The sequence below is a fragment of the Meleagris gallopavo genome, chromosome 7, assembly GCF_905368555.1.
Source record: "Meleagris gallopavo chromosome 7, MGAL_WU_HG_1.1, whole genome shotgun sequence".
NCBI classification, from domain to species: domain Eukaryota; kingdom Metazoa; phylum Chordata; class Aves; order Galliformes; family Phasianidae; genus Meleagris; species Meleagris gallopavo.
In genome coordinates this window covers 10762305-10787820 of record NC_139410.1, presented here as the reverse complement: position 1 = coordinate 10787820, position 25516 = coordinate 10762305, and the positions used below count along the sequence as shown (strand labels likewise).

General features: G+C 35.5%; 1 protein-coding gene across 8 annotated transcripts in view; it reads left to right on the top strand.

Annotated features, from left to right (window-relative positions):
- Positions 1-25516, top strand: part of HYCC2 (hyccin PI4KA lipid kinase complex subunit 2) — a 60874-nt gene that overhangs the window by 18300 nt on the left and 17058 nt on the right. For 7 of the 8 annotated variants that reach the window (XM_019617003.2, XM_010713436.3, XM_085228338.1 and 4 more), the window contains exons 3-11: positions 6785-6889; positions 10243-10321; positions 11266-11367; positions 16076-16255; positions 18692-18772; positions 19675-19790; positions 20644-20739; positions 23321-23437; positions 24088-24175. In XM_019617003.2, coding sequence (XP_019472548.1) covers positions 10271-10321; positions 11266-11367; positions 16076-16255; positions 18692-18772; positions 19675-19790; positions 20644-20739; positions 23321-23437; positions 24088-24175 — 831 coding nt within the window. In that variant the 5' untranslated portion in view covers positions 6785-6889; positions 10243-10270. Of the gene's footprint in view, positions 1-6784; positions 6890-10242; positions 10354-11265; positions 11368-16075; positions 16256-18691; positions 18773-19674; positions 19791-20643; positions 20740-23320; positions 23438-24087; positions 24176-25516 lie in introns of all 8 variants that reach the window. The other variant, XM_085228337.1, reaches the window with a different exon arrangement.

Here is a 25516-nt window from a genome sequence, read left to right as displayed (position 1 = left end):
TGCTTAACTAATCAGCAATGAAGATTAATAATTAAACTCGTACCAAAGCAAAAGAGGAAACTTCTGTAGATCTTGCACTAGTTTATGCTTACAAATGTTTTAGTTCTCGTCAAGTTATTTCTCAGGGGATTAACCCATACTTCCATGAAGTAGGCTGCAGAATGGTCTCAGTAAGCTGAGTTTCAGTTTAATGAGGATTTCAAATATGGTGATTAAGAGGAGTTCTGTTTTCTGTAGAGGCATTGTTTCTTTGCCAGGTTTCCATGGAAGAGAGTCCAACAAAAAACAAACTTCCAGTTCTGGAGGAGTCTTGTTGAAGTTGGTCGATTTGGACAGGAGAGTCACCTTAACCAGCTGGGTCAATTGCATGGATAGTTCATGTCAAAGCAGCAATTGATGGATCTATGTTGCACAAGATTTAGATAAGATCTTGTTTGTTTGTTTTAGACTGCATTTTTACTATGGCTGCTCTGCCTTTACAGATCACTTCCTTGATGTAATTGACTTCATCAAGCAAAACTATGAACCAAGGCGGTCAGGTTACATGGAAAGAAATTTGCCTGAAGTGTTTTCATATGTGAAGAAATTCATGAGTTGCAGACAAACTGGCATAGGGAGAGTTACTGCACATGAGCTGATGCTAACAGAGGAGAAGTCTGTACAGTTTAGCGTGGGATGGGTTGTCACACAAGGCCCTGACAGGAGGATTTAGTGTAGGATGACTATATCAAATAATTTCTAAGGAAACTACTGCTGAGAGGATGTACGAGGTAAAATTTCTATGGCAAGCCTACGTGTGTGTGTATATATAAGTGAGTTCAATCTTCGTAATAGAAAAATTAATGTGTGCTGCTATATTTAAGAGTGCAGGATAATTCCTTTGGTATGTTGTTGTCACCAAAATCACGTAGATGAAGTAGAATAGTACTTTCAATGTCTCTTTCCACAACCTGGATTGTCTTAACTCTTTTCTGCTACATTCGTTGCATGAGTTCCTAGGAGAGAGATGTAGCTACAAGTGCATAAAATATGGCTGGTAGTTTTTATTTTTTCCCTCAGATCCTTAGAGAGGCAAATAGAATTTATTTCTTTTCTCTAAAGTTACTTTTGCAGCTTTCCATAACCACTCTATGCAATACAGTGTGAATGTCAGCTTTATAGTTTAGGGTTTTTTTAAAACCGTGCTATGAAATACTGTATTAGCCTGGATATTGCTAATGTGTTAAAGGTTGTGGGTCTGATTTGTTGATTATAACAGGTTTTGAATTTGTTTTTTGATGCCTTTATCAGAATGGCAGCTTATGTAATTGTATGTTAAATATGACTGCTATAGAGTAGCATATTTATGTAGGTGGATTGAAGGCAATCATAATGCTATTTTTATGTTTATTATAATCATACATACACTTCAAAATCATTACGAGAAGTAATCCATGAACTTTTCTCATTGTAGAGGCCTGTGGCTAATAGCGTCAAACACTACCAAATTGGCATTTCAGCTCCTCTTTGTAAAGAATGATCTTGTTTCTTTTGGGCTTATACTGTCCCTTTTCCATTGTGGAAATAAGAGCATACTGTGGCTGTTCAGTACAGTCTAGCAGTCCAACAGCAGCTGGATGCAGATGCTCATAGGAGCATAGATGTTCAGAAGGAGATGCTCATAGAACTTTTTGTGAAGCAAACTGATTAAATGCTAGCTTACACCATTATGTTTTCTACTTTTTTCTTACTTATATTTTTAAGAAGTAATCACATAGAACAGGTATTGTAAATATTTACATAAAATCTCTTCTTCTTGCATTCATGGTATTTTATCATGAGTCCCTGCTTGTAGTATAAGAAACAGTATACTGTTAGAAACCTTAATTTTTTTTTACCTTTATGTTTTACTGTTTGTTTTGTATTATTCTCCTACAGAATTCCATTCTGCCTTCTCTGCCACTTAATTCTGAGTGCTTTTAAGGCATGGATTTTTTTTTTGTTTGAATTTGAAATTAATCCTACCTTTAATACGAGGTTAGAAGTTATTTTTCACTATCATTATCTTCATTACTTGCTTCTTAAACACTTTTGCCCAATATATGTAGGTTTTTTTCAGGTTTCTTGAATCAAATGTGGGCCAGTATTTCAAATAAGACCAGGTTGTCAATTTTGTGCACTCTTCTTACATATTTTCAGAATTACTTTGTATCTCTTGTGTTGTTAAACAGCTCAAGTGTTTTTCCAGCTGCTTTTAAATTCCTCAGCGGATGTTTTCATGAAATAGTTGAATGTATTATCTGTTCTTTTCCATTCAGACTTTTAAACCTCTGCACTCAAGAATAACTCCATGTGAGAAGTTCAAATTGGTTTCTATTATCTGTATTTGTCAACGTGTTGCCCTGCTTCCTTTCTCAGGAGTTCATTATAGCTTTATAGTGGGGGGAGGGAGGAATGGAAGATGTTTGCTATTTAGTTCTGAAATTATTCTGAATCCAAGGAATTTAAGACTGATTTAGTTCAGACTAGTGGTGCTGTCTCTGCTTTCCATGCTCCCTTCTTACAGGTGTAGCATGGAAAGACCATTCTTTAAGTACACTTCTTTCCATGTTTAATAATGGATTATATATATGAGAGGAGTATATGTATAGCTTGGAACGGCAAGCTGTATTGACATTTGTTTTCCTTTCTTCTAGGCCTACTATGAGATATTAGTGTTCTCTTGCATAAGTGGCACTGGTGAGGGATCATAATACTGAAAGCTTTGCTCCTGTTCAGATTTCTCCCTGCTCCAGATTTTCATTGCATAATCTTCTTGCCATAGACCTTGAGGTCAAAATACGCAGTTTTCTTATTCATCATGCAGCTGTGACTCAATTACATTACATGCATTGTGACATCTAGCATATAAATGTCAAGAAATATACTCGTTTTTGAAATGAATGTCCTGTTTATGAAAATGTCCCCCTTTGTTTTGAAGCTAATATAAAACTCGTGTTCCTTTTAAAATAAGTAAAAACAACAGCAACAAGAACACCTACAAACTGCCTTTCCCAAATCCTCCACACTTGAGTAGTCACATCTTCTTGGATGGCAATGATTACTAATATCTCATTGGTAGCACTTTTGAAAATTATTTTCTTTTGCATTGCTGGTGCCATTGGCTCTGATTACCTGAGTAGTAGTTCTTCTGTTGCAAATAGATCTTCATTAATGTTTTAGTGGGCTTGTAAGTAGTAACGTAGTCAGAGTTGGTGCATTCTTATTTCAAATGTAAGTGAAACACATGCTCTTTGATGACAGAAGTTGATTAAACTCTTTCTCATTTCCATCACAGTAGAATTAAAAAGTTTTTGAGTAGTTACCTACGTGGATTCTTATTTTTAAGTTATTTGTGCATGGTGAGAGCTAATTTGGAGAATGCTTTAGCTTAGTATAATGCTGCTTAGATCCCAGTTGTAATTGCAGAGGTGACTTCCTTTGAGAGCAGAATGTTGTAGCTTCAATGTTGAAGGTTCCAGGTCTGATGATTGAGAAGCCATAGTCTCATCCTGTCTCTCTTTATGCTGAGTAAACCAATTCAGGAGAAGATAATAACGATGCTCATAAGTGCTTTTATGGGAAGATTCTCAGTAATTAATTTTTATATTTGGTTTTAACATTAAGTGACTGTGTTCCCATCTAGAACTTTTCTGCTTTAATGCGATTTCAAACTTGCTTGTTGGTGTTATTAAAGGAATCTGAACAGTCAGTCTCTGTGTCAAAATATTTGAGTGTATTCAGTTACTACTGCTACTAACAACTATATTTGTATTTACTTGTTGTGATTCCTGCTTAAGAACTTTTAAATGATAGTAGGAAAAGAACTAGTTCTTCTAAGATAAACGTATTTTGTTTGCTTTGGGAGAGACATGAACACTTTGGAAATGAAATTCAGTACTCTTAGTTGAGGCTGCTTCACCTTTGAATAAATATGCACTGGATTTAATGCAGTTGAACCAGTTTATTTTAGAGACACACCCCCATGGTGTCTGATATATTTATTTTTCTCCAATTCTTAGATCATGCATGGCAAGCCCAAAAGTAAATATAACTGTGAGGCAAGCTTTACAGATGTTGGTGTGAAAATCCCAAAGCATGTCTGCATGTCAGGTAGAGACAGCCACACAACTGCTCTGCATGTGTTCTTTTCTGGACAGTGGCAAAGTATGCCTGATGCAGCCTGGCTGGTGTCTGAGTAGAATGGGGAAGTTCCTGCTGGTCCACCAGGGCAACTTGGCTCTAGGCTGGCGACAGTGGGGAGGAACAGCCACCAGGCACTGAGCTTTTGCTCATTGCTCATTTAGGGAGTCAGAGCTGTAAATCTACATCCTGACTAACTTGAATTTTTGTACAAGTTCTTACAATTGTAACATCCAGGTCATTCGAAGGGAAAAGCTGGTTTGTCCTAAAGGTGAACTGACATAGTAATCCTAACTGGAACAGGTGTGGACTATGTCTGAAATGATACAGCAGAACTGCTTGTGTGCATCCTTTTTAAGTCGTATGAGCAAAGCAAGTCTTAACATCTGAAGAAGTCTTCTGAGAGAAATGCAGATGTAGCTTTGGGGAAACAAATGGTTTATGTTTACATTTTCTTGCAAATGTGTTGTGAGAGTAGCATGTAGATCAAGAGCTTTACATCCTGGGGTATAGTTTCTATTATTAGTCTTTATTGTACACTCTGTTAAAAATGGGCTGAAAGGATCAGAACAACTAGCTGTATTTATTATATAAGCAACCACTTTGAGGTAATGTAGGAAATTTTCAGTGAGTGAAAAAGGACAGACCATACAGTAGAAATGGCACAAAAGAAGATGTTATGTCAAGCTGTTTTTTTTCCCATTCTTCTAAGACAAATAAATACACAAAACACACTGTACTTTTATACTTAATATAAAACTGTTAAAATCTTACCCTATTGCATATAGAGTTTCGTACTGATATTATTTTTGCAGGGCATGGCATAAGCTCTGTTTCAGCAGTTACTTTCAAGACAGCTCCTGCCTTCGGGCAGCAGGCATGGCCATGGTTGTAAAGCTGATGTACACTGAAATAGTTCCCCCAGACAGGGCTTGCTTAAAGGTCAGTTATATGGTGCAAACTTTGCAACAAAAGTATGTATGATACTGATGGGGAAGATGGACATTTCCTTTTTCATAGAATCTAGCCACTAGATGAGCTTAACTATCATATGAAGTTGCACCTGAACTTTGACCCCTACATAGGTTCAGTTTTCAGGTTAATGTGAGTTGTTTTGCAAAAAAGCTATTGTGGGATTTTCTGTTAGGCTGAACAGACATGGAATGAATCATGGAATGGTTTGGGTTAGAAGAGGCCCTAAAGGCCATCTCGTTCCTACTTGTCTACTGCAGGCAAGAACACCTTCCACTAGATCAGGTTGTCCGGGGCCACAACCTACATGGTCTTGAATACTTCCCAGTATGGGACATCTACAGCTTCTCTGGGCAGCCCGTTCCAGTGTTTCACCACTCTCTGAGTAAAGAATTTCTTCCTAATATCCAATGTAAATATCTCCTCCTTTAGTTCTTCCCTTTGTTCTGTCACTACATTCCCTGATAAAGAGTTCCTTTCCAGCTTTCTTGTAGGCTCCCTCTAAGTATTGGAAAGCCGCAGTGTGTTCTCCCTGAAGCCTTCTGTTCTCCAGGCTGAACAATCCCAGTTCTCTCAGTCTGCCTTCCTAGGAGAGGTGCTCATCTGGTAATCCTTGTATCTGCACTCTGAACTTACTCCAGTGGGTCCACAGCTTTCTTAAGTTGAGGACCCCAGAGCTGAACACAGTACTTCTGATGAGACCTCACAAGGACAGAGTAGAGAGGAACGATCACCTCCCTTACCCTGCTGGCCATCCCTCTTGATGCAGCCCAGAATCTGAATTACATATGAATTGCAATTTAGTCTGAAGAGAAAGGCTAACGGAAGTACCAATCTCTAGCTAGTGTGGAGAGACAAAATAGAGGAAGAAGGGAGATCTTCATAGCTGGGAAGTAATTAATTGGAAAAGCAGTGGAATATGGAGTGGAGTATACTCATTGTTTGTTTACTTTAGTTTTCTATTAGAGGTTTCTCGGTATTGAAATCCTCTAATTTAGACTAGGCTCATCTCTGTGCTCTTCACCTTTTGCTCAGCATGAAGAGATCTTGCAGTGAAATGTGAACGTGAGAATAATGTAAGATTATTTTGCAATGAAATTGGAGTTTTTAGCTCTGTAGGGAATATGTATTAAGAACAGTGGCAGTAAGGAAGAGTCTTTAATATATTCCAGTTATGATTTGGACCTTTTTAATAGGCGTATGTTCTCCCAAGTCACAAAACTGATTCCATTCACTTTTTAGAAATGTAGTTCTCTTTTCATTCATCTTGAATCTTTCTTGCACTGTTCTTTGTATGAAGTTTTCCTTTTGTAATATGCTTGTACTACTGTACCACTGAGGTGTAAAGGTTATCCACGTAGGGAAGATGTCTTTTAGTAATTCATATAGGCAATCCTTCCCTTCTTTCCCCCGTTCAAAAGTTGAGGACTTATTGTTGTCTTTTCCTTGGTTTTTGTTTTTAGGAACAAATTGCTTTGTTACAGGAAGACCTATGTGTTTTTCAAAGACTTGATAAAAAATGTAAAAAAAAAAAAAAAAAAAAAAATTAAAGACTGAAAAAAACAGAATCGTAGAATCATGTTTACACATTGCTGATTCTTTATTGTATTTTTCCTTCCTTTGTGATAATCAGTTTATTTTCATCTTTCAGAAAACAGGACAGTATTTGAAGGCTTGACAAATGCATCCCAGACTGAAAAACTGCTGCGTTTCTCCTCCTCTTCCTCCTTTAGAGAACTGACTTCTTGAAAGAGAGGTAAAGTTGGATGTTGCTTTTTAGGTAGAATTTTTTTCCAGACCAAGTGAGCTAAAATTGAACTAAATATGAACTTCTTCAGCTTTTCTTGTGATGTTTTATTAAGTTTTATGTATCTCATTCTGATGTCTGATATCTGTTCCCGTATTTATCGAAAATGATGTCTTCAGAAAACTTTGTTTGCAGAGATATGTTTAGTTGTACTGTGTTATTTTATGGTACTATTTCTGCTAAAGTGAGTTGTCTGAGAGTTAATTGAATTTGAATTGATCTATATTACATCTGAATCTGACATCTCTTAGGATATTTAAACATGCTTTGGGAATTTAATGGTGTTCCTTAGTTACTGGGAGTTTGTATTCTCTGAATGATTTGCTCACTGCCAAAGGCTGTGCTAAATTGTGTGTGCAGCCTCATTTATACAAAGATGCATGACATGCTTCCCCACACAATTCTTATATTGTATTTCATGTCATTTTCTATTTAAAAAGCACTGACCTGTTCTTAAATGCACTTCTTTCTTCAGAAATCAAAGCAAAGATGTTCTAAGACCAAGATAGATGATTCCAATCATCTAAGCTGGCTATTTGAAAGCCACTTATCACAGGGCTTCCATGATGTAACTGTTATATATCAAAACTGTAACTTTTGTTTGAGCTTAAATAGTTTCCAAAATGCAGCTTGGAGAAAACTGTAGAAATTCAAGATTTCACTTCATCTTTACCTGCCTTTTTCCTGTAAAATTAACAACAAAATCTACCAATAGTAGCATTTTGGCTATTTATGACGTGTGTAGTATTTATGGGACTAAAGTTGACAGTTATCAGCGGGTTTTAGGATTGTTTCTTTTCTTCCCATCTCAGGCTGAAAGAACTTCAGAGAAAGGTGACTGTGTTAAAGGCAAAAAAAAAAAAAAAAAAAAAAAGTTTATTATTATTGATTTTTTTTTTTAATTTTTTTTTTTAAAGGAATGCTTTGTAGCTGATGGTTATAGATTTTTTTGGAAAGTGTGATAAATATATCTGACAATGGGTGACAGCTTTATTGCACCTAACTGTTATGTACTTAGATCATCTTCTAACAAAGAACACAAAAAAAGTAACTAAAATATGTCTTAAAATACAGTATCCTTTCACTTACTTGTTTCTGTTCAGGCTGCTGTTAAATTGCTGGTCCTGTGAAAGCCAAACTCTTGATGTCCCTTAACTAAGAATCACTGTCTCATGTTTGATACGGCTCCAAGAAGTCCTTACATTTTATTGTCTTCTTAGTTTATTCCTTTTCAGGACATTCTTCTTGAAGTTTTCCTTCTGATTGATGTTCTTGCAAGTTTCTCTACTGTCATTAGTAGTTAAGTTGTGACTAGAGGCTTTAGTTTTCTGTAACTTTTTTTGTGGATGAAAGTTTGCCCAAGTAAGTATGTTGAGTTGCATTACCAGGTGAATTTAAAAAGCCTCAGAACATTCTGAATAGCAATTTATTCATCTCTCTTTTATCCCTTGGCTAGCAAATCCAAGCTTCTCTCTGAAGAATAAGGCAATAATTGATTGAGAGCAAGGAAAATAGTTGTAATTAGTTTTGTTTGTTTGTTTTTTTCCCTCATAGTTCAGGGCAGTGAGAAGTTCAGTAGATTGAAGATGTAATCTAAGTCCATCTGAATTCCTTACAGCTTCAATCCCCTTAAGATTTTTTTTTTTCCCCCCCTGTCACTTCATACTCAGGGTACGAGCTTTATCCCAATCGCTTTGTTGTGACCCACAAACAGTGGTTGAAAGGAAAACTTTAATATACACAACGAGCTCAAAACCCTGTTAGATTCTTTGTGTTTTAGTAAAGCCAGGAGTGTGAGTTAAATGTTTTTAAAATTTCCAGTATGTAACCAATGGAATTAACTATATAATCAGAAATGCACTACAGTGTTCAAAAAACTGAAACAAACAGAAAACCCTGCTGGCTCATAGACACGTACGCAAGATAGTTCTCTTCTTCTGCAACAGAGTGATTGTGTCTGACCTAAATCTCTTCTGCTCTTTTTTTTTTTTTTTTTTTTAGAAAGCTCTTCCAATTTCTTAATTTCTTTATTTGGTTATCAGAATGTTAAGGTCTATGTACGCCACATCAAAATCTAAGATCTAATCAGTAATCTAAAGGAGCTGGGAGAACTCTTATTATTTAACTGGAATTGACAAATAAGTCACCCAGCATGGGATGCTGGAAGGGAACTGTGTGTACAGAGAGAATAACATCATCTTTGTTACACTTCATTTTTTTTTATCTGCTCTGTTTGCTGCTTGTTAGGTCTGAAGGTCTTCGTAAATGTCTGTGTCAGGTACTGTTCCTGACCGCAGCTCTTCCTCTCAGTACAGGCACACGGAGGCTCTCCTATACAACACAGTATGAAGAGCCAAAGGATTGCTTTTGTTTGTGCCTTTTGTTCTGCCTCTAAGGTGGTCAGAACAGATTGTGCTGGTTTCTTGGATTAAGTTGTGTAATAATACTGCTGTGAACTAAGGAAACTGAGTTTTGTTTTTCAAACAAATTGTACTTGGAAGAAGGATGGTTTAGGCCCAGTGTTTAGTGTTTTGATCTTGTGTATCAACAGAACACGTACTTTGTCCCACTTAGGACAGGTTTCTCAGTAGGTGTGTTTTTTTAACAAGGGAAGCTATCTATGCACAGTAAGTATGAGCAGGTAAGAAAAAAAAATCGAAAGCAAATCAGCAATATGTAGAAATTGTAAACATGTTAAACTTCTACTGTGATGGAAATGGAAAACAATAGAAACAATTGTCCTTGACAGTTTTCTTTTTTCCTGAGCATTCCAGCATATTTTTAGAAGAGCTAAATCTTGAAGCTTTTATTTCAGGCTGCACAATTCTTTTAAGAACAAGCTTTAGGGAGTGAAATATTAGAAATTAACTGTTATTATGAAGCTGCTTTCCTACATGTATCTAAAACTAACTTTACATCATCTCACATCATTTGTTCCATGATGCTGTTGACTTTGGTCTGCTTCTCTTTTCTTTGTGCTGTATTTGATAAGGGAGCAAGAATGGCATGATGTGTTTGTGTTAAATAACGTACATTTTGGCCTGAAGCACAAAGTCCCTCTTTTTCCTTCTCCTCCATTATAGTGCAGTAGTTTAAAAGATGAATCTGAAGACAACAGTTTTTTGTTATTGTTTGAAAATGGGACCAGTTGTCAGGAATGCCACTTTTCATCTTGTTGGATATAAATCTTTTGGGAATTTATTAATAGGCTTTCATTGGATTAGGATTTTACAGAACCAAATTTTTCTACCAGAACTCTTCCTTACTTTCTTTTTTTTTTTTTCTTCCTTTTTCTTGTAAAGGTAAGAGAGAAGATATAGAAGTGAGAAAATGCTGGGATCAGAACGGGGTGTGGTGGAAGAATGGCTGTCGGAGTTCAAGGTGCGCTGAGAGGAATGATAGCTGTACCATTGGTAACATTTTACATGTGATTACTTTATCTTTCAAGCTCTTATAATTAGTAACATGTGCAAAGGTGTAAATAACTCAACTGGTACCTAATATACAATGCATAGTCCCAATAGCAATTTTTAATTCTTTTTTTTTTTTTTTTAATTGTATCAAACAACCAAACATAGCCTGTTATAACAATGGGATTTTTAAGGCATATCTTATTGTGTAAATCAAGTTGACTGAATGTAACTGATAGCTGGATAATGCTATCTGCATTCCTGATTGAGCGGCTTCTTTAATTTCCCTTTAAAATACCAAAGAAAATGTTTGGCTGCTTATTCCATTAGTCTACATAAAATGAGTTGTTTCAAGAAGAATCTGAAGTATTTTTAAGCTGTTTTGCTTGTTTATATTTATGGTGGATGAAACAGCAGATAATGCATAAGCAGGCAGATGGGATTTCATGATTGATAGAATATTAATCTGTTATTTAAATTAATAATAATTCCTCTAATCACTGATATAAAAATTCATTATATAGTGTTACAAGGAATATAGTGTTGCTGAGGAGCCAGAGATGCAAAATGTACAGACATAATTCAGTGGTGGAGCTTTAGGCTATAGTTGACTAATCAACTGATCTTTGGAAAGTGCCCATTAAATAAGGAATATTGAGAAAACGAAGTGTCTTCATTTCAAGTCGGATCAAATAATTTTATGAAAGGTACATCTGAAATTGCTTTTGAAGATAACCCTGAATGTTGCTGTGTTGCCCCCAAATGCTGTTTATATGGAGCAGAACTGGTACTGAATGAACTAGATAACAAGTCCTAAAATTTATTCAGCTTCAGGAATTGGGATGAGGATAAATGCATTTGTACTTGTGTACACTGATTTATCAGAGTAACTTTTTTTTATTTATTATTATTTAGGCATTACCTGAAACGCAAATTTCCAGCTATGCAGCTACACTGCACCGAAAAAAAACACTGGTACCAGCTCTTTATAAAGTCATTCAAGACCCAAATAATGAGGTAGGAGACTTAAGTAAACATTTGTTTGCAGTTGTATGGCTTCCACCTCTATAACTAAACGTAGAGAACTTGGAGAGGAAAAATGTCTTTTCTGATGTGGTCTGACAGGGGTACTATCCCTCTTATTATTCTTTTCAATTTTGACATTCACTTCAGTGCTTTTCTGATAAGGCCAACCTCATCTTCTCCCCAGAATACAGTTTATACTGTCTGCTCAATTTTACTTCTCACATCTGACAGTTTACAGACAGTAAAGTTGCTTCTTTGGCGAGAAAGCGTCTTTCAGGTGCAACAAAGTAGGACTTACAGTGAGAACCTGATAGGTCTGATGTGCATCTTACCTGGTGGCTTATAACGGTGGAAGAAAGAATTGGTGTAAAACTCACTTTATGCAGTTAAAATAAGCAATCTTTTGTTTATACTAGTATGATGTTTTTGATGTGCAGAAACAGGACCTCAAAATATAAATACAATTAAAAATTATCTTACCCTTGTCTATAATTCATTTTGAAAATAATGCTAAAGCTATGCTTTCCACTCCAATGGCTTTTATTATGATCATTTCTGGAAAAGTGTTTGAAATGCACCTTCTAAATGAATTAAGGAAGTATACTGCTCTGCAGTGTAAACTGTTTCAGATAAAATGCTTCAAAATACTTGGTTTATCATCTGTGATCTCTTTTGTATTTATAGATTTAATGGCAAGCACGCGCACTAAGGAAGCTTTTTATTTTCCTAAATACAGCTCAGTTTTTGGAAGCTGGATGCTTGATTGAGCTTAGAGGGGATTACATAATTCTCATGCAAAAAGAGCCCCACTTCCTAGGTGTTATCGGTTGTTTCTGTGTTACAAATAACTTGCATAGTGAGGTTTTTCTTTATTCTGAAGCTATTGTTACTCTCTGACCTGAAGCCATCATTGCTACTGTTACTTTTGAGCATCATAGATGCACTCTGCCTGTATGTGTCTGTAGACTTCAGAGTATCTAATTGCTGTCCTTTGCTCTGAGAATAAGCATTTGGTTTACTTTTTACAATACAAAGAACCAGATTTGTCAAAAGAGCATATTCTTAAGTGTCTGAGAGTGATTTTAAGTTACTGCACATTGCTGCTTGTCTAATTCTACTCTTTGGAGCTGCTCATGGTGTTTAATAGGGCCTGATTCTGATCTCAAATATAAGATGCATGATCCCAAATTTGAGACTAACTTCAAGTTCTGGTTGTTAAGGTTGTAAGGTTGTTAAGTATGTATTTCTGAACTTACATGTAAGGAGTATAACCATACAGAAACCTCTCACAAAAGTATGTAATAAATTACTTTGTGTAATTCTGTGGCAATATTTTGTTTTGACTGAGATTTTTTTTTTTAAGTCCCTTATGGGTTCTGTTTTTTTTTCTTCTTTTTTTTAGAAAGGTAACTGATTGCTTATGAAGCAAAAGCTTGTGTTGTGAACCACTATAAAAATTTTTAAAAGGGAGGTTACTGTTTGGGGCAAATATTAATTTTGCCAAAGTCAGTACTCTCTTGATAAGACTAGGACTGTTGATTTAGCATGAATTTAAGAACCAAACTAAGCAACTAAGGTGTTTTTCTTGTTTGCCACCTACCTACCAATTTCAGAGCTAACAATTGAAGGCAAGCGAACTGTCAAGTTAAATACAACTGTTATTTGTACTTGTTAGGAAATTCCCTGGGTTTCTTAATATGATAAAGATAATGGCTGGAACAGGAGGTTAGATAGAGATGTGTGATTTTTTTTATTTTTTATTTATTTATTTATTTATTTCTCATGAGTGGCTTGTTTAACTGAGTAGTATATTTTTATTTTATTTTTTGCTTAATATTTGCCTTCTAAGATAAAGTAGTTTTGAAGGACTGTTACATTCATATAGTTTCTTAATTTTTTAAATTGGTTTATAGTTATAGAAATATTTTATAAATCTTAAATTAATGTAGTAATGAAATCTAAATACTGACTACTCATGTGTAGCTATTTCAGTTTAACCTGGAAAGCTCAGCCTTGAAACGAAATGATGGCCTTTGCAATGCCAAGCATTTTCCAGACATAGTACTCTTCAGATAACAACTAACTTCATTCATTGTTTTATACTTAAGCCTAAAATGAGTGTGTTATTTTCTGTTGTGCCTTAATTAATCTAAAAAAGCAAGCATTTCCAGTCTTTGTCATGCATTTTATACTGAGTTTTGAACTTCAAGATATGGTAATGACTCTTTAAGATGTGACAACCTCATAAAACAGGCCAAATGTGAAAGCAAACAGTCAGCTTCCTTAAAACATGACTAGTGTGCATCTCCCTGAGGTGCAAAAATGAGATCTGCAAATCGCATCATTATCACTTATTGTGTTTATGTCAGTAAAAATACTGTTTTTGTTTGTTATGCTAATTGCTCTCTATGCCAATAGGAGAGCTCTTCTAATGGAAGCTTTTGATTTGTCGGAAAAGAAATGTGATTCCAAAAGACTTCTTAGCTTGTTTAGCTATTCTACCCAGGTTACTTTAATACTGTACAGAAAGATCTTCTGGAATTGAAAAAGTTTATGCCTGTTGATTTATACATTCATTACTGGTGATAAATGTTCCATTTCCTCTGTTTATCTAATGTCTTCTGAACATTGGGACTAGAAGAATTTGCTGAAAAAGGCTTGCTGCAGTTGTTAACTCTTTTGCACAATTGATGTCACAGTGATGAGATATGAAGAGTATTTACAGGCTTGCAGTACCACTGACTGGATGTTCCTGTATCTCTCTAGGCAGCACAATCTAAATTAAGACTAATTTTATAAAACTTTCATTTGAAGGGCAGTAGAATTATCTCAGTAACTAAGTAGAATTAACTCTGGTCAAGTCTACTCTGACTTTAGCTAAAATAAATTATTCTTTTCCACTGTTTTTAATGAGATTTGGATTAGACTGACTAATTTCAAATAGGAAACGGCTTTGGGCTGCTGTCATCTCTAATCTAATACAAGTGCTATTAGTAGCAATGCTACTGTATATATCTAGTCTCTGATAATGTTTGTTTAGCTCATCTTATACCTGTTATCTCCTCGTAGATGCATTTGTATTTCTTATTTCCATACAGATTCCTTTTTTATTTTTAACACTAGCTTCCTGTTTGTATTTTCTTTTAAAGAAAACATAAACGTGTTTGGTGATCTCTGAATTATTTATTAACCTCTCTTTTTTGTTTGGATGAGGGTCTAAACAGTGCTAGACTTTCATAAAATGAGAATACAGTTCAGTCTCTAAGGACTAAAACATCTACTGTAACAAATGCTTTTAATAATTAGTGTTACTTTTAGATAGCATTTGCATGGAGTGAATATTAGAACAATTTACTTGTAAGTCATTGAAGCATAAGGTATTATGCATGTGTGAAATGTTAGAATAAATGTACTAAATAAACCGGTTTATGCTAGGGCCTTTTCTGTCAAAATGGTTGAGGTATTAGCTTTATATTTTCATTCAGTTCTAAATTTTTTAAAAAAATGTAGTATTTGAGGTATTTTATATTCATAGCTAATAAAATTCTTTGTGCTCCAGAGTACTGAACTTTGCTGTCAGCAGTTTTAGTGATAGCTTTCTTCCTTTCCTCATTGAAGGAGTCTGCCTTTGTTTCTGCTGTAAAAACAGGCTTTTAGCTTAGAGTAACTAGGCTGTCCATCAGAAGACTTGTTACACAAGGTACTTACACCAAGCCTAGCACAAGAAGAGATTTGACTGCTGGCGAAGTTTTATTTTACACAGATGTGATGTTATGACTTACATAATCAGTGGTGTAATTAGCCTGCTTCATTGACCAGGGTACTGTGTGTTAGAAATGGAACTGTGTTTATCTTTTCTTGGGCATTGTAAAATTGGTACTCTCTTAAAGCAGCTATCTCGATAGAAATTCTGTCAAAACTTATGCTGTCTGTGATGTACTGGAGTAAAATATTGAAGTCTAAATAGGTATATGTTAAGTTTTACAGTCATACAGATTTATGGCATTGTATGTTTATCCAAAATTCAAGTAGAAAGATCTCTCCCTTTCCTCTGCTGGTAGCGAGGGACTTGTTAAAGGGGTTTTAGAAGATAGTTCACAACAAACCAGAGAAGTCCTTCTTCATACAACACAGCTGAGCAGTGATGGTGAATTCTACATGAAATTCTGGGATCCTGATGACCAGACAAATTATTGTGTTGTTTGTATTATATTGAGCAAATATGTACTTGTTGGGCTTGAGACTAGAATGAGTAGGTAAGAAATTAATTTGTGCTCCTATCAATAGACTTGTCTTCAGCAGCTTCTAACCTCCAACCTTTTTCTACTTTTCTAAATATTATAACAGCACTGTGTGTTCCATGTAGTTCAAGCCATTAATCTGTCACATACCTTAAATTAGTGTCTGTATACAAATCTCATACTGGCAATCCTAGAAAACTGTATTATTAAAGAGCAAGATGGTTGTGTAGTAAGGCTACATTTCCAGTTCTGTATATCAATTCCACTCAAGTCTATACTTACAGACCTCCTTGAAATGAACACAAATACTGTTTTGGTTCATTCATTTACTTGACATTGAGGGATGTCATCTTTACTGACTACAGTGGCTGCATTGTATAGCCCATATATTTGGTATTGCGTTCTCTTTCATTAGGGAAGCCTAAGAGTAATTAATTACCATTTTTGTCTTTTCACAGCTCCTGGAGCCTGTTTGCCACCAGCTCTTTGAACTATACCGTAGTTCTGAAGTTCGGCTGAAGAGATTCACACTGCAGTTTTTGCCAGAGCTGATCTGGGTATATCTGCGTCTTACTGCCAGCAGGGATAGGCAAAGTAATGGTTGCATTGAAGCATTGCTGCTTGGCATTTACAACTTGGTAAGTGAGGTGAGGGGAGTTGGCTGAGGAAAGTTTGATCTGAGGTTTTGCATCGCTGTCTGGTAGGAATAAATTATTAGAACAAGATGTATATATGAAATTATAATATGACTGCATAAAAGCATATTTAGAAAGAAGTGTAATGTGATGAAGGTTTAGTAAAAGCAGTTTTGCAGAAATATTTGTTACTGATTGTAAAACCACTTGGAGCAAACATTTTAACTCAAAAGGATCATTTCATACGTTTTCTTAGTGTTGCATAATTGTGTGCATAAGAAGATGAAGTAGCCCTCCTTAATGTTGAAACATACAATTTTTACATGCATATCAATATGTGATTGGTCAGTCTTCCTGTCTTCCACTCTCTCTTCCCTCTGAATAGTTTATTTTTTAATGGCAGTTTGAAGCTGAAACTACTAAGCATGTTAGTGTTTAGATGCATGTGTGCTTTTGAGGCACTGTCTTGAGTGGAAGTGTGATTTTAAGAGTAAGTGAAAGAAACTGTAGGTAATTAGGTTTGGCTGTTGGAGTTAACAGTTGTTTGTTATATCCTTTCTCTTATACCCTTACCTTTTCCTGAAAATTTTTATTTTTGTATTAAGAGGTTATTTGACAAATTTAGCAATATGGCTAAGAAAGGCATTCCTTGATAGGAGTTTCCATATTATGTAACTATAAAGCATATAATACCAAACTATTGTCCTTCATTCTACATATTTTAGTGAACTTCTTCCTTTAACTGTGTTTTTGTTGTAGCTATGATGAGACTGATGAGACCGATTCTCTAAAAATTAAAAAATTAAAAAATTAAAAAAATTAAAAAAATCACTGCTATGTGTCTAGATCACCTCTAACATATTTATGCTGATAGAAATGAAGAGGGTGCTTGCTGATTTTTGATACTGTTTGCTAGGTTGACTATTTATCTTTGGCATTAATTTTCTCATAGAAGTCCTATTAGTGGTTCCTTTTGAAACTCGTGATTCTTATTCTTTAGGGATGCTAAAGAAAGAGACCTCAAAATGGACAATAGCTCCATTTCTTTCTTTGGTTTTGTTGTTGATATTTTTCTGCTCATCTGCAGACACTACAAGAGTGAGGTTATTTTCTCAATCTTTGGAAGGACAACAATAGATTTTTTGCATTCTGTTAAATTTTATCAGTTCTCTTCCCCTTCTGACCATTAAAGCCCACTTTAAGTACTGTGCAACCTTGGACTAGGATTTCATATAAACTTGGTTGGTTCAACTTACTGTTTAAAAATTTACAGTACAAAGTGGAAAGGCATGTGTCACGGTTTTATCTCTAGATCTGTGTCTGTGATGAGGACAGTGAACCCACAAGCCCACTCACCCAAAAGGGGGAAGAAAGGGAAAGGAATGAAAGAGGGAAAAAAAAAACAAACCAGCAAAAAACAGCAGCAACAATCTGAGCAGGAAAACAAACTTAGTTTACTAATTATAGTAGTAAAATACAAGTTTATTGGAATTGAAGTTAATAAATCAAATAAATGAGAGAGAATATTCAAAAACCGAAGGCCTTGCTCTAATGCTGTGGGCAAGATGACCAGCGAGCACACAGAGCCGAGGCAGGCAAAAAGAGGCAAAAGGTTTCATGAGTTGCAGTCAGTTTTATCTTTCTCGCCAACCAGAAAATGGAAATGGAATAGTGAAATCTTCTGGGATCTGTAGGTCACTCTTCCCTTCCGAGGCCAGAGCTGCAGTGTTAAAGAATTAACTCCCAGTGCACTGCATGTTGTTCTGATGTGGAATACTGGCTACAGATTGTAAAACCTACCACAGCATGATTTTAGACTGCTTTCTGGTACATTCCTGTATAATTGCTTTTAGTTTATTGGTTTTAAAAACTACTGGTTTTGCTTATATAGTAAGTATCCTGTCAACTATAAAATCTAATTGGTTTGAAAGCCTTTTGAGAAAACACTGTGTATTTCTTACTAATAGAATTCCTGAGGAGACTTCACTGGTCTCCTTGATTTCACCTTTTTTCTGTACTGCATTTATTTTGAAGTACTGCCCTTTGGCAGCAAGTGACTCATCAGCCCTCATGCATCTATATATTTATGTTTCAAGTTTAGCGTTGCTCCACTATGCAATTCTATTATACATAAATGTCATAATGTAACGGGCTAGAGAAGCTTTCACTTCTTGGTTTTGAACAAAGCCAGAAAGATCAAGGAGCCAATGATTTTTTTCTAAGTGCAGTAAATCATGAAGGTCTTTCCCATTAGGTCTTATCAGAGCATCTAACTTCTTACTTTCTAAATACATTTTAGGAATTCTGTAAGTTTTCTAGATCCTGTCTTAGTTCTGTTGTGTTTTTTTGTTGTTTTGTTTTTTGGTGATTTTTTTTTTTTTATGGTTGTTCATTTTTTATTTGCTCTCCTGTTTTTTTTTTTGTTTGTTTTAAATTCAGGAAATTGCTGACAAAGATGGAAACAACAAAGTTTTATCTTTCACCATCCCTTCATTATCTAAACCCTCAATATATCATGAGGTAAGAGAGCTGGTATGGTAAGTTAGACTTGGGTCTATCAGAGCAATGAAAACTGCATCCATTTGGAACAACAGACTATTTTGGTGCATCCTGTTTTCAGTGCTCCTTTCTTGGAGTAATTGGTGCAATCTAAATCAGTAGCAATAATAGAAATGTAGTTGTTGTAAAATGGTTACTGACAGTGCCCACTTTGTATAGAGATTAGTTATGTTAGTTATGTTGTAGTTGCAAATGGATTGCCTCTTAAGTGTTAGGTTAAAAGTAGTCCATTTCCTTTTGTAACTCCTCATTAACGCAAGTTGAACTTGGGATTCATTTTTCCTTCTCTATAGTTGCTGTACAAAAGGCCTGTGCAATTAGAACAAACGTACTTTAGATGACTCTCATTTGCTTTTTATGATAATGAAATCATGTCATGTTTTTAGATTTTGTAATTATTTTCATTTTTTAAAGACAACTCTATATTTTGACTTGGATGATTGTCCCACATGGCATCCTGGTTGCCAGATTGGAGAAAAATAGATTTGATGGATGGACCACTCACTGGTTAAGGAATTGGCTGGGGGGGCTGCACTCAGAGAGTTGTGGTCAATTGTTCAGCATCTAAGTGGAGACGGATGACGAGTGGCATTCCTCAGGGATTGGTGCTGAGGCTGATGTTGTTTGACATTTTTGTAGGTGACAGTGGGATCGAGTGCACCCTCAGCAAATTTGCAGATGACACCAAGCTGAATGGTGCAGTTGACACCCTAGAGGCCTATAGCAGGGGGTTGGAGCCAGATGATCTTAACGGTCTCTTCCAACCCAAACCGTTCTATGATTTTATTATTAGGAATTTCAATGCTTTTGGAGACCTTTTACTTATGATTTGTTTTCTCTTCCCTCCCACCCCATACTTCCAGCCCTCTACTATTGGATCCATGGCTTTAACTGAAGGAGCTCTCTGTCAGCATGATCTCATCAGAGTAGTTTACAGTGATCTTCATCCTCAAAGAGAAACCTTCACAGCACAGAACAGGTAGGTTGGATGCATTGTAATGTTTGTGGTGCTTCACTACAGTCAAGAAGTCATTAAACATTAAGACCTAATAGATTGCAGTCAGTCCTTTCTGTGCTTGGAAATTATGAGAGAGTGCAAATCAGTAAACCTGGGGAATATTTTTGTTTTTGCTTCCAACTTTGTGTTCATTTAGATGAGAATGACTTTTGCAATCTCTGTGTCTGTGAGAAATATCTTTTGAGTTCATGCCTGTCAACTCAGATTTTACTGAATGCGTAACAGAAGTCTGGCATTGCCTTTACCACAGGAAAGGAAGGAATGGAGCCAAGTGCATAGAAAGAAGTGAGGATGGAAAACCTTAACCATGAAGTTTCCTATTTCTGCTTCATGAGGACATGTAGACTGGGGCTCTACTCATTATTAGTAACTGCAGCCAGCCTTTTTAGTGAAGTCTCTTGCACACTGAAGAGCAGATTCTGAACTGGTTCAGTGCTCTGCTGTTCTAGTGACTCTCAGCTTCGCATGTGTTTAAAAGTAGCTCTGGGAAACCTAATAATAAAATTTTTAAAATGTTGCAGACTTGTCCAGCTCTGTAGCAACCTGGACAAATTTTATGACATGTCATTTCCTCAATAATTCCTGCATATGCTAATGGTTTTCAGTAATAATTTAAAGTGAACCTTTAATATCCTGTTTCAAGTTAATGAGTTATAGTGGAAGAGGGTTTCGGGATTTGTGTGCTTATTTATGACACTTTTTCCTTTGAGGTGACTTTCAAACTGAGTTGTAGGAATTTTTTAAATTTTTTACATTTTTGGATGGAATATTAAAAATTTAAACCATGCAAGATCATGATCTTGTCTCTTTTCAGGTTTGAGGTGCTGAGCTTTCTCATGCTGTGCTACAATTCTGCTATTGTCTATATGCCTGCCTCTTCTTACCAATCACTTTGTAGGATGGGTTCCAGGTGAGACACTTGCCTTTAAAAGTCTTGCAGGGTGCATCTAGATTTCTAAATATTCATCCAGCAGAAAAAAGTAAATGAACCTATTATACGTTTTAAGTTACTAAATGCAACTTTTGGTTACTTCTGCAACTTAATTGAAAATTTGATGCTCTGCTTGGATCATCTTACTCCTGTGTTGGATTTTGTTCCACTTATTTAACCTTTTGTTATCTGGAGGAAAAAAAAAAAATGGGGCAAAATTTTCTGAACCTACTCAGATTGATCTGTATTTATTGAATTTACATATCATTCAGGCACTTTTCAGTATGGCTAGCTTCAAAATATTGTGAGGAAACCTTTTAGTTTCTTCTGCTTCCAAATATTGACTTCTTGTTCCTCAGAATAGTTTATATGAAGTGCTGTTACAGTGTTCCATGTTTTAGATTATGTATTTTGTTTTGTTTTGTCCTCCTCAGTAATGATATCTCATTTTCTGGAGAATTCAGTACTGTGATTTCTCAAACTCTTACACACGTCCTTTATATAATCTTCTGCTTGAACAGTCTTAAAAGCATCTGGTTGGCAAAGATCCCTGCTTTATGCTCTGAAAAATCTGAAGTATTTCTGATATTTCCATCTGCCAGTTTCTACCAGCAATTTTGTTTGAAATGAAATCAATTCACTCCAATACCCAAACAGATGGAGCTCTTTAAAAATGTTTAATTTAGCTTTTTTTCTTCAGCACAATACTGCCATGAAAGAAATTAATTACATGCAATTCAGTTACGTAACTTTAAAGGATCAGACTAGCTTCTGACAAATGTATATTCTGTACTAACACACATTCAGGAAGGATGATAGGCTGCTTCTCTCATCACATTTATTATGGGAACTGGTCACTTCTCGGTGTGATTCCACCATTTTCATTTGAAGTATAACTATGCTGGATTTAACAAATATGCTGAATTTTCCTTTGAAAATTAGATCTACTCTTCAGTTAGAGTGGGGAGAGACAACATAGGAATTGTTTTGGTTTTTTTTGAAACAGTGCAGCAACAGCAATAATTTGGATGTAGCAAACTATTTTCAACAAGGTTATTTTATTATGAACTGAGTAAAAGTTGCATGTTTTTGTCTTGTGTTATGCCATCATAGTGTGTAATATGTGTAATACAACAGTCTCGTTTCAACTTTGATTATAAATTGCAGTCATTTTCTTAACTTTCTAAATTTAACTTTCCACAACTGTTTTCATTCAGCTAAAACAAGCAGTGACGTTTCTCATTTGAGCACATGTTAATGGAACTGTACAGTAAACTCCATTCTGAGTATTACACTCGCTAATTTTATAGTAGTTTATAATCTAAGTCATGGATAATTAGAGCAGGAATCATTTTGTTCTACAAAAAGTGGAATGATCTTGAAAAGTAAACATCCTGGATCCTCCTTGTGTAACTGTATGCAAGCTTTACCTTGTGGTTTCTTCTCAAAGCTTTTGTGCTCCTGGTCTGCAGCACAGCCTAAAAAGCCATTATTATACTGACTTGGGTCTGTGTACCTTGCCTTGTTGGAAAGACTGGACTACACATAGTCAGCAGATAATTCCAACTGTGGTACTGTCTGCTTTCCAGGATGAACTTGGACCACAGTTTTTGTTACTGAAGCATCAGATCATATTGCAAAACAATAGATTGCATGGGTTTCAGTTTAAAGCTGATAGCTCGGAGACCTTTTAGATATTAACTTTCATTTTTTGTCATTTTCTGATAACACAGTTAGTTAATAAACACTCCCATTAATACAGTGAGACATTTCTTTATGTTGTGGTTTTGTTTTTCTCTTGAAGGCTTTGGGTTGTTTTCTTTTGGTGGCTAGCTGATATTTTCATAACTTTTCTCTGTTTTGCCTTGTCTCAGTATGTGCTCATGAAGTCTAATCTTCCCAGTTTTAAGGGAGAAAACTAATGTACACAGTTCTGGATTACTAGATTAGAGAAACAGGCAACATTTACATTGAATGTATTAATATCCATGCATTGTTTCTATGTTCTACATATGTCAGGATGTCAGAGTTCTGAATAAACGTATCTGGTGTGTTGTTTTTTTTTTTTTAACAGCAGAGTCAATGCAGTATGTGACAAGGCAGGCCTTTTGTCAAGGGCGGTAACTGATTTTGATTTTATTTGTAATAAAAGGCAGCTGAAAGTAATTCTCAAGAATAAGGTATCTTTGTTAAGCAACAGCGTACATAAAATGGGAGATGGTATGTCTCTATACCACTGAAATGTTTCCTGTGTAGAAAATTGGGCTTGTTAATTGAATTTCTGGGAGAGTCTTGTCATTGGTATCTTAGCAGTTTTTAGAAATTGATTATGATTTGAAGAAAACAGAATTAATGGCTTTATGGGAATTATCTCTGGATTATCAGCAAGTTATATGTCAAGGCACTGTTGTTAAACTGCTTTAATGATTGGAAGAGCAACAACATAAGAATATTCTACATTGTGAGTTTATGTTTTGAAGAACAGGTTTTAAAAGAAAACTATTCTTAGTTTGAAGTAACAGTGGGGTTAACATTGTGGTGCAATGGTATATTTTTTCAGGCTGTGTGTGAGTGGATTTCCACGGCAGCATGAGAAACGCTGGAAAGAACACTGTGGTAGAGTGGTGTTAGACCCTGACTTCATGGTGCAGCTGCTCACAGGTGTCTATTATGCTATGTAAGTACACCTTTTTTTTTTTTGGTAATAAAAGTGAGTTAAAATATCAATGCTTGTTGTTTTAAAATTGGATAAATGAATTTAACCCAATATGACACAAGGATCTAACTTGGTTAGTGTATTTCCTGTTACTTACTCAGCCAACTGATAATTTGAAAATGTCTTTGTCAGCACTGGAGTAGGTGGTGAAGGACCAGCACCAGGTACTGGAGAGAAGGAAGCTCTTGGCTTCATCTTTTCCTGAGTTTTTACTACCATCAGATAACGTTCTGTTAACAAGCATGATGAGCTTGGATGCCAAGATAACCTGTTGAAATGCAGTCCTCTTGAATGCCAGTAGCTTTTGAGGTAGCAAAAATCCATTTCTGATAAGAACTGAGTAAACCATGACCCCATTTTTCATTCTTTAAATTTGTCCTGATTACAGTGTCAACTTTGTCTCACTTTGAGGTGACAGGGAGCATCTTTTTTCATTATACCAAAAAGAGTAATATGAAACTTACCTGTTTATACTACAGAATAGAGGACAGTCTGGGTGTGTATGCAACTGATAAACATTCTACATAAAGAAAGAGCTGAATTTGGGTAGGAAAAAAAAGCCAATCTGAGTTCCTAAGATACAGAAGATAAATTTGTTTCTTTACATTTAGATATAATGGTCAATGGGATCTCGGCCAGGAGGTATTGGAGGACATAATTTACAGAGCACAGCTTGAACTCTACTCACAACCTCTGTTGGTAAGAAAAAAATCTACTGAAATTTATGGACTTGATTATGAAGAATATGGAACTGTTTCTGAAATGGACTCTTAAGGCCTTTGTGGCTGTTCACTGCATTCCCAAATGCAAGTGCTTGTTAACAGCTGGTGTTTTCAACGTAGTTATTTACACCGTGCTTTTTCTGCATGAATGTTGGGATCTCCTAGTACTTGTTGATGCAGAAAGCTAGTATTTTCCAATGTAGTACAGTTGGATCAAATGTTTGTTGTTTTGGCACCAGCTACTGATGACTTATTCAAAAAAGCTTAACTGAATGATTATATATTGCAGGACAAAGGTTGTAAAAAGGATGTATTTTCTGCATCTAGACCTTCAGAAGACTTTAGAATATGCTGTGTGGTTTAACTAATAATGCAATAGAAAAACAGCAACAGGATAGAGCTGTAAAAGAGGAGGAGCTTTATCTAGACTCAGTGTCAGATTTTAATTAAGTAACACAAATCTTAATCTTCATCTTCTTCAGTTGACCATCAATAGAGTGGTTTTCTTACAATCAATTTTTTTTTCCCTAGTTGCCAATAGAATTGTTGTTTTGATCCTTAAGGAAAAAAAAAAAAATAGTGAAAGAGGTAAAACTGAGCAGGATACAGATGGAGGATACAGACAAAGGAAAAGGAAGAATGGAAGGTTTTTATTTTGTGTGAAATGTAGGAGCAAGGCTCAAAATAAGAAGGAATGTTAAAGAAAATAAAGTAAGTAGAATAGAACATTATCTCAGTTTCTCTGAATTGTGGCCAGAAACCTTTGGTGCTCTTGTGAAATAACAAAAGTAAATTTAATTACTTTTACGTAACTGAGAAAAATTGATTGGGAAAAGTTTTTTTCTGTGTCAATCTGACATCACTCTCTCCTCCAATAAATTAAGTAAAATTATTCTCTTGATGAATTAATATTGGCTACAAAACTTATCTACCGGCTTTCTGAGAGTCCTGCATTTTAAATGGTTGGTATCCATTGAATTATTATAATAGCTGGTTCCTTTTCAAAATGACTCATTGCTCCATCAGATTGAAAGTTTTAAATTAAATATTGAACCTGCAGAAATAGACCACCTTATCAAAATACAACACTGAAAAGTTGTGTAGGAGGATCTGGAACATTCAATTGATGATAGGACAATTTTCAGTCCTGATTATTCATTTTTAATCATTTTGTCTTTTGAGATGACTGTTAAGAATCTTCTAGAATGTCTGTTTTTTGAACATTCATTTTGCTGCTCCAACCCATTGTTTGATGCTGTCATCACTGATTTTTTTTTTTTCCTTCCCCTTCCTCCGCCATTTTCTAATTGTCAGGCTT